At 34.7% G+C, this 13,678-nt stretch overlaps 2 protein-coding genes across 3 annotated transcripts; one reads left to right on the forward strand and one right to left on the reverse strand.

Annotated features, from left to right (window-relative positions):
- The first annotated feature begins 2,514 nt into the window (after nt 1–2,514).
- On the forward strand, nt 2,515–4,980 carry LOC103962173 (cationic peroxidase 1). 2 transcript variants are annotated; one of them, XM_009374851.3, is made up of 4 exons: nt 2,515–2,760; nt 3,814–4,005; nt 4,211–4,376; nt 4,472–4,980. In XM_009374851.3, the coding sequence occupies exons 1-4, from the start codon at nt 2,530–2,532 to the stop codon at nt 4,855–4,857; spliced, it is 975 nt and encodes a 324-aa protein (XP_009373126.1). In that variant the 5' UTR covers nt 2,515–2,529; the 3' UTR covers nt 4,858–4,980. The 2 variants fall into 2 exon arrangements, with proteins under 2 accessions (XP_009373126.1, XP_048431450.1); XM_048575493.1 differs by lacking the exon at nt 2,515–2,760 and adding an exon at nt 2,793–2,822.
- Nucleotides 4,981–10,666: 5,686 nt separating this feature from the next.
- On the reverse strand, nt 10,667–11,622 carry LOC103962175. Its single transcript, XM_018651119.2, has one exon. The coding sequence runs from the start codon at nt 11,481–11,483 to the stop codon at nt 10,908–10,910; it is 576 nt and encodes a 191-aa protein (XP_018506635.1). The 5' UTR covers nt 11,484–11,622; the 3' UTR covers nt 10,667–10,907.
- Between the last annotated feature and the right edge of the window lie 2,056 nt (nt 11,623–13,678).

Here is a 13,678-nt window from a genome sequence, read left to right on the forward strand (position 1 = left end):
TTACACCAAATACTAGCAAAGAGACAAATGTAATTATGCAAGTATACGACAATTTTGAAAAGTGCACCATCTAATTCCTCTTTTATTTTTTGACAACGAAATATGATTATTGTCCAATATGTGTCCATGAACCGACAAAGAGTTAGCGCGAGTTAGCACCTAACAAGACTTGAAAACCAAAGTCAACTAGCCAAAACCCCCATATATGCTAGGTATCACATGGGAAAATTCAAATTGCGTTTGTATACTCTAACTTTTAAAAATGCTCAAGAGATCTTAATTACCAAAACCATATTAAAATTAACAATTATGGATTAGGCAAGCTTAACATGTATATGATCTCCATTACCATGCATGCAACATAATCATCGATCATGTAGAAAATCTTTGATTGTTGACTAATACAGAAAAAAGTTGTAACTTCATGCTTAATCAAAATCGAGTGCTTAATTACTGCGGCATATATATATATAATTAGTATGCATGGTGTTCAAAATTCTAAATAGAAAGCAATTAGCGTGTGGGGCCGTCCATGGTGCGGAAATTTCAAAACGATGCATGGACACAAGCTCATGTTCACAAGCTCATGTTTATTCTTTCCTCACTTTGTTTGGTATAAAATTGCAGCAAATGTCAAATGAGCACTTGAAAAAGCTATGAACACACTTTTTCTACGAAAAGAAAGAATATTTTTTTTCCAAGGGAAAGGAAAGAAAAATTAAAATGCAAAAATAAGCAGAATAATACCTTTAGAAAACGAAACATGCGCGCAACTTGACTGGATCTAGGAGAGGTGACTAAACAATGCATGAGACTTTTTAAAACTAATTCATTAAAGAGATTGAGATAACTCTTCAAATTAGTGTAGTACTAGGGTAGGTGATGAGTGGCGAAGCTAGGGCAGCAAAGGGTGTTGCCTATATTCCTTTTTCTTTTGCTCAAAGGGTCTTTAGAGGAATAATGTTAGGTCATGAAGGAATAGTGTTTGATCGATGTCATATATATGTGAAACAATCGAACACCGAACAAAACAGTTGTGATACAACATGGATTTTCTTTGTTCTTCGTTTGGAAAAATATTCGGCAAGTCACTGAAATTAGATATTTTAATAGTTTTTGTGTCTTGCAAGATTAGCATACACGCTAGAAAACTTTTGTTTTGGATGCGTATTGTCTAATACAAAAGTGAGCTTGAAAGAGAGGCGAAACTTGCCTCTAATGGATGGCCTTGATTATAAAGTTTTGTGACACAGTAAACTCCAAAGCATATGTGAGTAGCGTGTGAAGATGAAGATAATTTTTTTTTTCTTAAATTAAAATTAGATAATTTTCTTGATTAGTTACGAATAAGTCGTTTCAAATTTCTAAAAAACTTACCATAAACAACTTTCTAACAAGGCTATAAATTAGGTCATGAAGAAAAATACTATTTTTCAAATACCAAATAAAAATTGATAACATATAAAAAATATTTATTATTAAAGTCTGATGTGAAAAAATTAAGGGACTTTGACCACAAATTGGAAATCAGTAAGGTTTTAGTCAAATAACTATTGGTGACTAGAGGCCAAAACCTAATTTCTCTTATAATAATATCAAATTAAGCTAAATCATTCACAATTTTAATTAATTAAAACACAATTTAAAAATATTTCCTCTTGCCTTAGCTGTACAAACCCATATATTACTATATTATTTTCACCTTACCAAATCCAAAGGACTAAGATTTTTCAGCTGTCTAATGTCCAAGTTAACCAGAAGTCGAATCTTTATATCACATCGTCGCAATTCAATCATGTTGTTTCATATGTCTTTGGACTTATCCAGAGAAACAATGTGCTATTGCTCTTGTCCGTAAATGATTGAGCCCTGGTCATGAGTCTCATGACCCACTCATAAACCTTTGAATAAAAAAGATAAAAGATAAAACGAGCCAAAACCACACGTATACAAAAACCACTACAGCATTAGATTTTCTCTTGGGGGCCGACATGATTTTGCTTAGCCAACAGCATAAATGTAATTAGCGTTAATCCAACTAACTATAAAAATGATTATCCTTGTAAAAATTATTGTCAATAGCACAAAGAAAATTAATATTAAATCAGACTTATTGAGAGAAAATAAATGAAAAGGTTGGAAGAAATTGCAATCAGTTATAGCAGCTACCATCCTCTCCTTTTCCAAAATAAATTTAGAAATAACAAAGTGGATCATACAGCATTGCCCATTGGCTATGAAACGTGATGGGCAATGAAACGTGGACTTCTTAACCTAAAAGTAACATCTTTACCTCACCTTCCCTTCCCTTTCTCTGTTTCATGATTACTTTTTCACATATTATTCTTTTATTTCTGAGTTGACTCGAAGTCTAGAAGCATTATCAAAACGCAAGAGTCCAGTTATAACACAGGCTATAAAAACATAGGACATGATGCTGCACTAAATCAAGAAACTAGTCCCAAGCTTCTTCTTCTCTCTTTGCTTCTTAGTTATATTGGTTATCAGAAACCTTGTTAGATTTTAGTCATGGGTTCATATATTACTGGTTCATGCACTCCCACAAACACTAAAATTTCTTTGTCATTATTTTTCCTTCTTGTTGGAGTAGCTTCTGCTCAATTGTCCTCTACTTTCTATGGAACATCATGTCCTAATGCCCTGTCCACCATAAAATCCGCGGTGGACTCAGCGGTGTCGAAGGAAGCTCGCATGGGAGCTTCCTTGCTCCGCCTTCATTTCCATGATTGTTTTGTTAATGCAAGTGATGGTTTCCACATACTCATCCTTTAAATTCCCGCCTAATAATGATTATCTTTCATGTATAATTCTTATCCTTCACCTGCATGCATGCATGCTCATGTGAGTATATATAGGATGTCAATGGCGCTCTCTAAAAAGTCCTGTTGTATACTCATTCTGCACTCCTTTTCAGTGTTTTTTCCCTCATATTTGTGCATGGTTAGAGTGCTGAGACCTTTTTAGAGTCCTATTAACAACTATATATAATTGTTTAAGAGGTATTGTGTCAAGGATAGTTTAGTATATGCTTAGGTTTTGTTGTGACTTCACATATGCAATCCAACCAAATGAAAATTTAGCTCAGCTGACATGTTTGTTTCTCTATGGAACATGTTGGTAAAAGCATTTTGGTTATCCATATATTTATGAAACAATATTTCGATCATGGAGTTTGTTTAGAGGTTTTTCCGACCAAAAAAGAAGTTAATAAATTCTTCAAAGAGAATTCCGTTAGTTATTTCACACCTAGTTGAAGAGACAAAAAAAAGAATATGGTTATAAACGAATTCTCAATCACTCTATTTTTATTTATTTATTTATATTTATTTGAGGAAACTTCGTGATTTTGTTTTCCTGACTAGGACATATTTTTCAAAGGGACAAATGGACAGTACTCTGTCGGAAAAGAGTTTTGTAATGAAACAAGCTCATTTTTCATTTGCTTTCTTTGTCATCACCAATTTTAAAGTGGAAGATAAAGTAGGCACTAATTTGAATCTTAGGGCAAGTCTTCTCTAAATGCAAGAGAAATACAATATTTTTTAACACAGATCAACAGCCAAAAAGCTTGGACCTTTTGTTTTGTTGTTAACAAATTATTTTCTTTTCTATTTCTGTTTTATTTTTAACAATACGATAATTTGATTTGACTTCTTGTTTTCTCATACTGAGCTTTTTGTCGTAGTACCAAAAAATTGTGAATATACATGTACAGATTAGGACAAAAAAAGAGTCATGTTTCTCAAAGAAAAGGTGACAATTTCGCATAACAAATATTAATTGTGCATGCAGGGATGTGATGCTTCGGTTCTGCTGGATGACACAGCCAATTTCACAGGAGAGAAAACAGCAGGTGCTAATGTTAATTCTTTGAGGGGATTTGATGTAATCGATACAATTAAATCTCAATTGGAGAGTCTCTGCCCCAAAGTGGTCTCTTGTGCTGACATCTTAACTGTTGCTGCTAGGGACTCTATTGTTGCAGTAAGTCAGAAACCCTACTAATTAATCAACTGAGATGCTCCAAAAAGAATTATCATGCATTCCTTCCAGTGTAATTTTTCCTTTAAACTATTATAAGAAAAGGTTGAATCATGATTTGTTTAGAATGCTAATAGCGACTTCCCTATGTTTGTCATCGTTAAATCTCAATTTGTGCTATGTGTAACAATTTAAATTGTTTACGCAGTTGGGTGGACTTACCTATACAGTGCCATTGGGCAGAAGAGACTCCACCACAGCAAGCCTAAGTGCGGCCAATTCCAACATACCCGCTCCCACATTGAACCTTTCTGCGCTTATTACTGCTTTCTCAAACAAAGGCTTCACTGCAAAGGAACTAGTGGCCCTCTCAGGTTTGCTCAATTCAAATCATTCCTAATTAATTATTTAACATGCATTATTAATCAAGTGCAATCTCTAATTACTTTGTTTGTTGTTATTTAATTAGGATCGCATACAATTGGGCAAGCTAGGTGCACAACATTCCGGACGCGTCTTTACAATGAAGCAAACATAAACGCTTCCTTTGCAACATCGCTGAAATCAAGTTGTCCAACTAGTGGAGGCGCTAACAATCTCTCCCCACTGGATGTCACAAGTCCTACATCTTTTGACAATGCTTATTTCACGAATTTGGTGAGCCAAAAGGGCCTATTGCACTCTGACCAACAGCTCTTTAGCGGTGGATCTACCGACTCTCAGGTGAATGCTTACGTGAGCAATCCAGCAACCTTCAGAACCGACTTTGCCAATGCTATGATAAAGATGGGAAACCTTAGCCCTCTCACGGGCACCAATGGTCAGATTAGGACCAACTGTAGAAAAGTCAACTAAGTTCGTAGAACTAGAGAGTCGGCATGTGTCAGTTCCAAGTGTCTATTTCGGATTGGTTACTTTTTTGCGATATGGGGGTATTTTGTGGATGATTTATTCCATTAATAAAAGTTTTTTTCTTGATGTTTTGGGATTGGTTACTTTTTCAATATGGGGTAAATGCGATACGGGAATTGAAAAACTCAGAAATCTTTACAGTACCAAAATAAATAAAAACTCATTTCTCCATCTTTTAGTACAATCTTATATCATTCGTTAATTTTGTACCGAATCTACTAGGTCTAAAATGTACAAAATGAGCAAAACCACATCTTGATTGGTACTTTGGTCTTATATATCAAATATAATTGTCAACGCTAAACCAAGTGACATGATCACATAATTCAATTATAGCATATTATCAATAATAAATATTTAACTGATAAAATATGAATGCAACTTAACTTCATTTTACCAAACCCATTCATTTAATAAAACAAGCGACCTTGCATGTCCTATACCTCCATTTTACCATTGCCGTGGTGAATCAGAAGCTCTATTATATAACTAACACCCCCTAATTTAGTCATCCCAAATTCCCCTTTTGTTAGTCATTTCATTCTTCTCTTGTTCGCCAGATTTCCCACTACTTCATACCATTCTTTTAATTTCACTTTTGTCGCCTTGGCTAGTCCCTACGAGAATCGAACTCAACCACATAAACGATCATTTCATTGTCATAACCCAATCTCGAATTTATCAGTATCCATCCACTCCAATATGTAATGATATATGCATATAATCGATACTATTATGATTTCCACAATATCAGTAATAATATATTATATTTTAAAATATGCTTTTATATTAATTATAGAGATATATCAAGAATAATATATGTTTAACAAAGCCTAAACAAGAGAGCCCGTAAGGCTTGGTCTCTTTTGAGCCTTACAGCCCGTTGCTTCTTCAATTGAACTTCAGTCCAGCAACGAAATAAAAAGAAATTCTCCTCTTTATATTTGGGCCAGCAGCTCCAATTTATTTATTTTTTTTTTTTTTTTGGGACCTGCAGCCCCACTCCAAATCAGCCCTTTGTCTGTTCCTTTTTTTTCATTAGGCCGCAACTACCCTAGTCTCGTAGATTACTCACAAATGGGCCCTGATGCCGCCCAACCTTTACTTTATTTGCTCAAACTAATATGCCTTTTTCAATTCGATTGCATATGTTGCATTTGAGATTGCAGAGGATCAACTTGAAGTTTGTGCTAAATTTCGAACCTACAGTTTTGAGACGTGTCATAGAAATTTGAAGTTTCTATAAGGACTTTTATTCCGTTCAACTCGTGCCTTGCTGACCTAACATGTGTATGTGTATGTGTGTGTGTGTAATATTTGACTTGCCTCGACACATAAATATTTAACTTGTACTTATACACCTGTGTCATATGTCACATTTCACATCTTCAACAATTGTTTTGTCTTAGTACATCTAATTATCTATATTATTATTAAGAAAACTCTCTGTGTATATATTATTAACTATTTATAAAAAATACTAAGTACTTCTTACCGCAACCACAAAATTTCTAACGGTTATCGCAAGGATGTCTATGCATGACATAGAGCAAGTTTGGCGGAGCCCTCTTCTTTCCTTTCATTTTCGACAATGACGGTTTCGGAGGATACAGTTAAAAGGTACACCCAAAAATCAAAAATTAATATGGATGTTTCCTTGAAAGAGGAGTAAGACATTTATGGGCTTGGGCTTGGGCTTGGGCTTGGGAGGAGGGGAATTAAGATTAAAGAAGTACAACTATAAGTAGATTAAGTCTTACAATATGTTAATAATAATATGATTTAAATTCGTAAAGATGAATATTACTATACTATAGTACTAAGTGACATGAGAATATGAATTAAACATGCATAACGTTTTTTGGATTGGGGTGGTAATGGGAATTTATTAAAGTGTGACATGTCGTGTGTACTGGTTGGCTCGACTAAACACTAATGTGTGGGCACACAACGGGGAACGCAGCTCACTTCAAAGGTAGTTGGTTTCAGAGGTCTTTTCGTTTTCAAAGTTAGGCATAGGATTTAAAGAAAAACAAACTTTATGAAAAACTACCAAGCTCAACTCATTTTATTTGGATTAAATTATACTTTATAGTCGAAGACATTTATATAGACATATAGAGACATGAAATTTTTGGCCCCATTGCACATGACACACATGCCAACGACATTGTCGTTGGAAATTTTGCCAGGACATTTTTCCGGTCATCGAAGATTTTATCGAGAAAAAAAAGTAATAATAATGTCTACTAGGATATTTGAATCCATGACCACCCAAGTGAAACAATGTCAACTTACCAACTTACCTACACATTTATTTTATTGTAAATTTTTATTTTTTATATATCATCACTATTTGTTGAGAATAATGTTGTTGAGCAGTGACATCATTTGGTTAATAATATGTTGTATATTACTCATCAGTGAGTCCACCTTATAAGGACCCTTTCTACCATTCTGTAAATCATCAATGAAATATTACAATTCACACCAAATTTCATATGTTGACATATGTAAAATCAAACAAATCAGTTGGACACCAATATTAACTACAATTTTTACGAACAGCTTAAACACAAAGGAGGCCAATGCCAAGCATAGTTATCCGCCAAATTTGTGGTGCTGCTAAATCAATTTGGAAAAGATAAAGATCTAATAATTTTTAGACCTCCCACCCCATTTTTCATATAAGCCAAGCCTACCAAACAAAAATTAGCTCACCCCGCTCTAGTGGCTCTTAAAATGGAACCCAGTCATAGCATTTTTTTTCTTCTTATTAATGAAAAACAACTCTCTTAGTTAAACACATTGGAGTTTCCTGCTTCTTAAGAAGAAATGAAGTAATTTTACTTCGATGTTCATATGTAAAAGACTATAAATTCATGGTTCTGCCCTTAATTGGATATATATTGTTTGCCAAACGTTTCAGCGAGACTTGTGAGGCTTTGTGCATGTGTCGTACGTGGGGATGCAGATGGAGTCATTTGTGTCCAAAATATTCCATGCAACGAATGGCCCGTGCGCACATGGAGCACCAGTGGACCTGTAGTTTGTCGCCATTTTCTTCAGCACAAGAACTGCCGACAAATTAGATAAACAAAGAACGATATAAATATATTGATCAAGTTGTAGTCGATACGTCTGGTTGGTGGTTTCAAATTCTTAACCTTTTGCTTTCTGTTTAGGTTCTTCCAGTACCGTCCTCTTCATTCAATAATATGCCAAGAATAAAATCTGTGTGTACACAATTAGTAGGTGTACCCAGCACTCACTATTTCTTTGTTGTTTGATCTTCTGGTACATATTAAAAAGGAAAGGACGCTTATATTTATAGGGATTTGGATCCTCTCCTGAGCTAATGGAGAGGATTCTCCTGACCCATCATCGTAGGCTGTTGGATTTTTATCCAACAGCTACAAACAGGGAGTTCCTTTACAGTTATAATAATTGTAACCGTTAGATAAAAATTTAATGGTCCACAATGATGGGTCAGGAGGATCCTTCCCATTAACTTAGGAGAGGATCCAAATCCTATTTATAGCCCATGCTTGGAACTGTGTCAGAGTCCCACATCTTGTGCTGATGAATGATTATTTCATGCCTTAATTTAAAGAATGCATTTTCACAAGAAAATGCAAGGTACTTGAAACTTTTGTTTTTAGGGTATAAATAAGGTATAACATACTTCCCTTACTTCTAGTAGGAGAAAAGCCCTCAACCTTCACTAACCTAGCATCATTTGATCGTACAAATTTTATAATTTGAAACAGTCAATAATCTAGAATTCTGACACAGGGTGCCATATCTTATGATATTTATCTCATGGTTTAATTAAAAGGTGTGTTTTGCCGTCGAATCGTATGGTAAATGAAGAAATTGAATAAAAATCCTAAATCAGTATCCATTAGTGATTTGGAACCCACCAAGAACTGATAATAATTTCACAATTTATTGAATGAATAATAATAAGATGACAACCTTATCGAGTTCAAAAATGTTAATCTTATTATATATTTGTATCATCTTTAATAGAGATAGGACCACATGTGATGGTGAGCCTTACCTTTATTAGAAAAATGATATAAATGATTGTACAAATAGGTGGTACGTATGCCATTACTCTATCGAGTTATTCTTTTAGCTTAGTCATTTGTCCTTGATCACATCTTCACATGAAAAATAATGATTTGTAAGGATCTTGGGCATCCTTTATCGCATATGTTCATCGTATATCGTACAACCAGAAATTATTGTAAATCTTTTTATTTAAAATTAAATATAAACAGTACTTGACGAACATTGGCCGTACGATATACGATGAACGGATGTGATTGGAAAATCCAAAAAGAATCCTCATAATTGGTTCATTATTTTTAAGCTAAATTACCAATTTGCCCCCTGAACTATCACTCAACTTTCGATTTCTCCCATGAACTTTTTAATTGAAAAATTAAAGACTTAAACCAATTTTTTTGGGCGAAACTTTCGATGCACCAAGCAGTTCTCTTTTTATAAAGCGAAACTCGATGCACCGACAGTCAAAGAGTTAATAATCTGCGTGACAAACTTCTTTTATTTTTATGTGCTAAAGTCTCTAAATGGATCACAGAAAGGCAGACAACTTTATGGATAGCTTTATGTGACATATTTTTAGTACATTAACTTCATGAAATATTGGTCCTTGTGTCAATAATATTTTATGCAAGCACTCACTAATGGTGTAGCAAGATCGAATGGAGAAGAAGGGACTATATGTGCAAACATAGAGCCTTTACTGTTCGAAAAATGTCGTTAACATGTGATGAGGACACGGCAGAGCCGAAAGATACCCAACAAACCACGCTGCTGCTTTATTGAATACATGGACAGGAACCTGTACCGATCCTTCCCCACTGCTTTAAATATTTAGCAGCCAGAATTAGAGGGGGAAAAAATATCAAACACAATATATTCCCAACAACCAACTACCAGAAGCAATCCATCTCCCAAAACCCAAATCAAAATAAAATGCTGTCTATGGTAGATGTATTAAGAACAACTTAAACAAGAGCTGCTCAATCAATAACTCCAATTAAAATGGATTCTTCCTTCCACCCTCCCCTCAACAACAAAACCATCCCTTGATATTGCACCAACAAAAAAACATAAGGCTTTTCTCCTGAATAACATTACTCTTTGAGAGAAAACACTTCAAGCTCGATATGTTACAAAGAAAACAATGATGATGAGTTCAATGGGAAGAAGACGCCAAAAGAATATTTGGCTACTGAAAATAACCAGAACGTGAGAAGTTGCTAGTTGGGGGTTAATTTTTTTTCTCCAATTAAAATCTAAGTGTTTTTTTACTTATGGTTATCAGGATGATAATTCTAATTTACTTAAAAATGAATAAACCCAAACCATACCATGATAGTATTATCATTAAAAGATTTGTACTTGACATATATTGTAATACGGTACTACCTTAAGTTAATCAATCTCCGTTTTTGGTGCACATTTAATAATACGGTACTACCTTAAGTTAATCAATCTCTGTCTTTGGTGCACATTTAATATATAAAGCATACAGCTTGGATATTGACAGTAACAGCCAAATTTTACTTAGATTTATGTTTGTTTCCCTTATAGAATGGGTATTAGGGAGAGGAATTCAGACACAGAACCTCCAACACAAGAATAAACACTTTTAACTACTTGAGCTATAAATTATGTAATTGATGTTCTTTAAACTTGTATAAATAAGAAAACGAAAGAGAAGCAAAGGGAGTATTCATGACTGAATTAGAACATGGTTTAGATGCATCTAAGAAGCACAACCACAAGATGTACACTTTTAGGCAGTAGTTGAGATTGCTACCACAATACATTTTAGACATTAAACAAAAAAAACTTAAGATAAATTACAAAGCATTACTAACTAAGAGTAACCTTGCATTGGCCAGATCCATGGCCATATATTAACACAACAAGACCATCATGCCTTCTTCATCAAATTAAAATCCACGGCAGCCTCGGTTGCCTCCAGTGCTCACCGTGCTAAATCGAAAGCACAATGTTGAAGTAGGCGAGCCAACATCCTCTTGTTCATAATCTCCCATAGAATCAAACGAGGAACTTGTGCTCGAAAACTGGCTCCTTCCATGGTACTTCCTTGTGTTCACTGATGAATCTGATGATGACGAGAACAACGAAGATGACGGCGATGAAGGCGAAGATGGCGAAGATGGCACATGGGCTTTCTTGAGACTTATTTTCAGGAAAAGGGTGTGCAAAAGATTGGATCTTGAATGCTTTTTGTTTGGTTTTTTGTAGGAATTGGAAAAGTATGGAGGAGGAGGAGTGAGAGGAGGAAGTGCTGTGTCCTCACTGAATGTGCATTTTGGGGTACCTGGCTGAGATTCCCACATGAATGGGACATTAGCAGGCAATCCTCCATAATAGACTCTCAAAGATGGATTTGCTATGGAGCTTTCCTTGGACAAATGCTTAGAGTTAGAGAAGAACTTGTTCTCATCAGCTTGTTTAGTTGTGAGGGACTTTTGGGGAGGGTCTGGGTTGCCACTGTACATGATTTGGTTTGATCGATGATGGTGTTGTTTGGCTTGCTTTTGTATGAGTTGAAAGTGCTTGAACTTGTAGTGGGGGTTTGGAAGAGAATGTGAAAGTAGAGGAGCGCGCTTTGGCCTTTGTTCCGCTATTTGGGAGTAAATAAATCCACAACACGATGAAGTCAAACAAATAAGATACGTTTATATATAGTTCAGTTAAGTCCTTATTCCAACAAAAAAATAATTTAGTGAACTCGTGAAACTCAACTGTTGACTTTAAAATCTAAGTATGTCGAGGAAATTGTTACTATACAGGCAGCTTCCGTAGATTGGCATCATGATTAGTTGAGAAACTAATGGCTCTATAGGCCTGTTTGATTGTGATTAATGTAATGATAAGGGTGCTGCAAAAGAGATGTAGCTTAAGTGATTAAGAGTATTTAACGTTGTACTTAAGTTTCAACTTTGAGACCAAGGTACATTAAGCGCACTTTTTTTGCGATTGGTAAATGCACTTGTTAAGTGATTAAGAATGTTTAGCTTACATTCGAGGTTCTATATTCGAATCTTCACTCTTGGTATGGTTAGTATAAGACAACAAACAAAACAATGATATATTAAGACCTATATGTGAAATGTCCAGTTATTGAAATCAATCGGCTATGTTTTGGGGCCTCTATGTCAATGGTCCGTATATTATGTTGAGTATGAACTAACAAATCAGTAGTTGAGATTATCAATTGTCTGTGGTCCCTTGACACTGCCCTGATAAGGCTGTTTTCAATTCTCGAAATCAATAATTAAGTAGGTTAGTTGTTCTGATTATTATTCGAATTTAACTCTCAAGTCCTACTGAAGTCGGAAAATGTAGCTGCGTCGCACCCCACAACATATCGACCTCATAATAACAAGCCAAATGGAGGTTCATATTGGACCAAACAAATTGGTCCATATTTGAGCAGGCAGCACTATTATGTAACAATAATAATAATCATAATAATGATAGCAACATTTAAAGATAAGCATATGCAAATAATTTGGGGTATTTTACTTTGAAACAAAAAATATTGCAAATTGCTAAGGAGGATATTTTGATTGGCATGGACGGAGCCACCTTGAGGCGGGGATGCCCCCACTCATTTTTTTTGGTATATAAGGTGTATTCACTAGTTTATTTGTTTGTGACATTAGCATTAACTCTTTCAGTTGCTCTGCCACTATTTAAGGAGCATTTTCGGCTATGAAATTTTTGAAGAATTAATTGAGAAATTGAATAAGAGCTCACTAGATAAATGATAACATGGCTATTATTACATAGAGATATATTTGATGGTATTGGTAGTAAAGTTATCATGCAACGCTTTCAAAATATGAAATGCGTTGAGAGATTTTGTAATATGTTGTATAGAAAACCTTATAGATTAATATATAAGTGTTTTGTTTAATATATTCTTGAGCTTTTGAATTTGTGCCTTCCTTGTTTGAGGATGCCCTCATCCATAAAAAATTTGGGCTTAGTCCTTGTGAGTTGGTAAGGTTCATTCTGTTCATTAAGTTAAGGCCTTATTTGAGTCTCGTTGCCGAAAATCCCTCTTGGTGGATGATCTATAAAAACTAAAAATGAGGTTAAAACCCCCTCTGTAAGTCCTAAAAAAAACTTATGATATGTTCTGATTCTGAGATGAACTAACCTCTTCTTCCCTAAACTTTTTTCAGCTAAAAAATAAATAAAAATAAAAAGATATTGCAAATTGGCAATACCTTTGCCTAGTAAAATAGATAGCTTTTTTAGTAGAGATAGGGTATAACAAAGATTCATGCATGATGCAAACCCTTCGTCGAACTCGAGCCCACGTCGAATAAGAATCATGCCATACGATAAACCGTGTGCATTCTTAGTGGAATTGTCGAAAGACTTACTCGTTTAGAATTACTTTTAAAATGACTAAAAGCCCTTCTGGTGAAATTGTTTTTGAAACCAATCTTTAATAAAATGCAAGTGATCCTTATAAAACATTTAAAGTGCTTCTAGTTATGTGTTTCTTACATGAAACACTTTAAATGCTTTTAGGACCCAAAAACACTTTTGCTAAAAACACTTTTAGTTATTTTAAAAGCACTTCCAAACGAGCCTTTGAGCTTCTACTTCTAATTAGTCACAATCACGTCGCTCTTCTCTTTATATTTTTTTTTAATTTTTGGCCGGTCACCATTAT

Source organism: the organism of the source record quoted next, unplaced genomic scaffold, assembly GCF_019419815.1.
Source record: "Pyrus x bretschneideri cultivar Hongxiangsu unplaced genomic scaffold, Pyrus_bretschneideri_v1 Contig11, whole genome shotgun sequence".
NCBI lineage: Eukaryota > Viridiplantae > Streptophyta > Magnoliopsida > Rosales > Rosaceae > Pyrus > Pyrus x bretschneideri.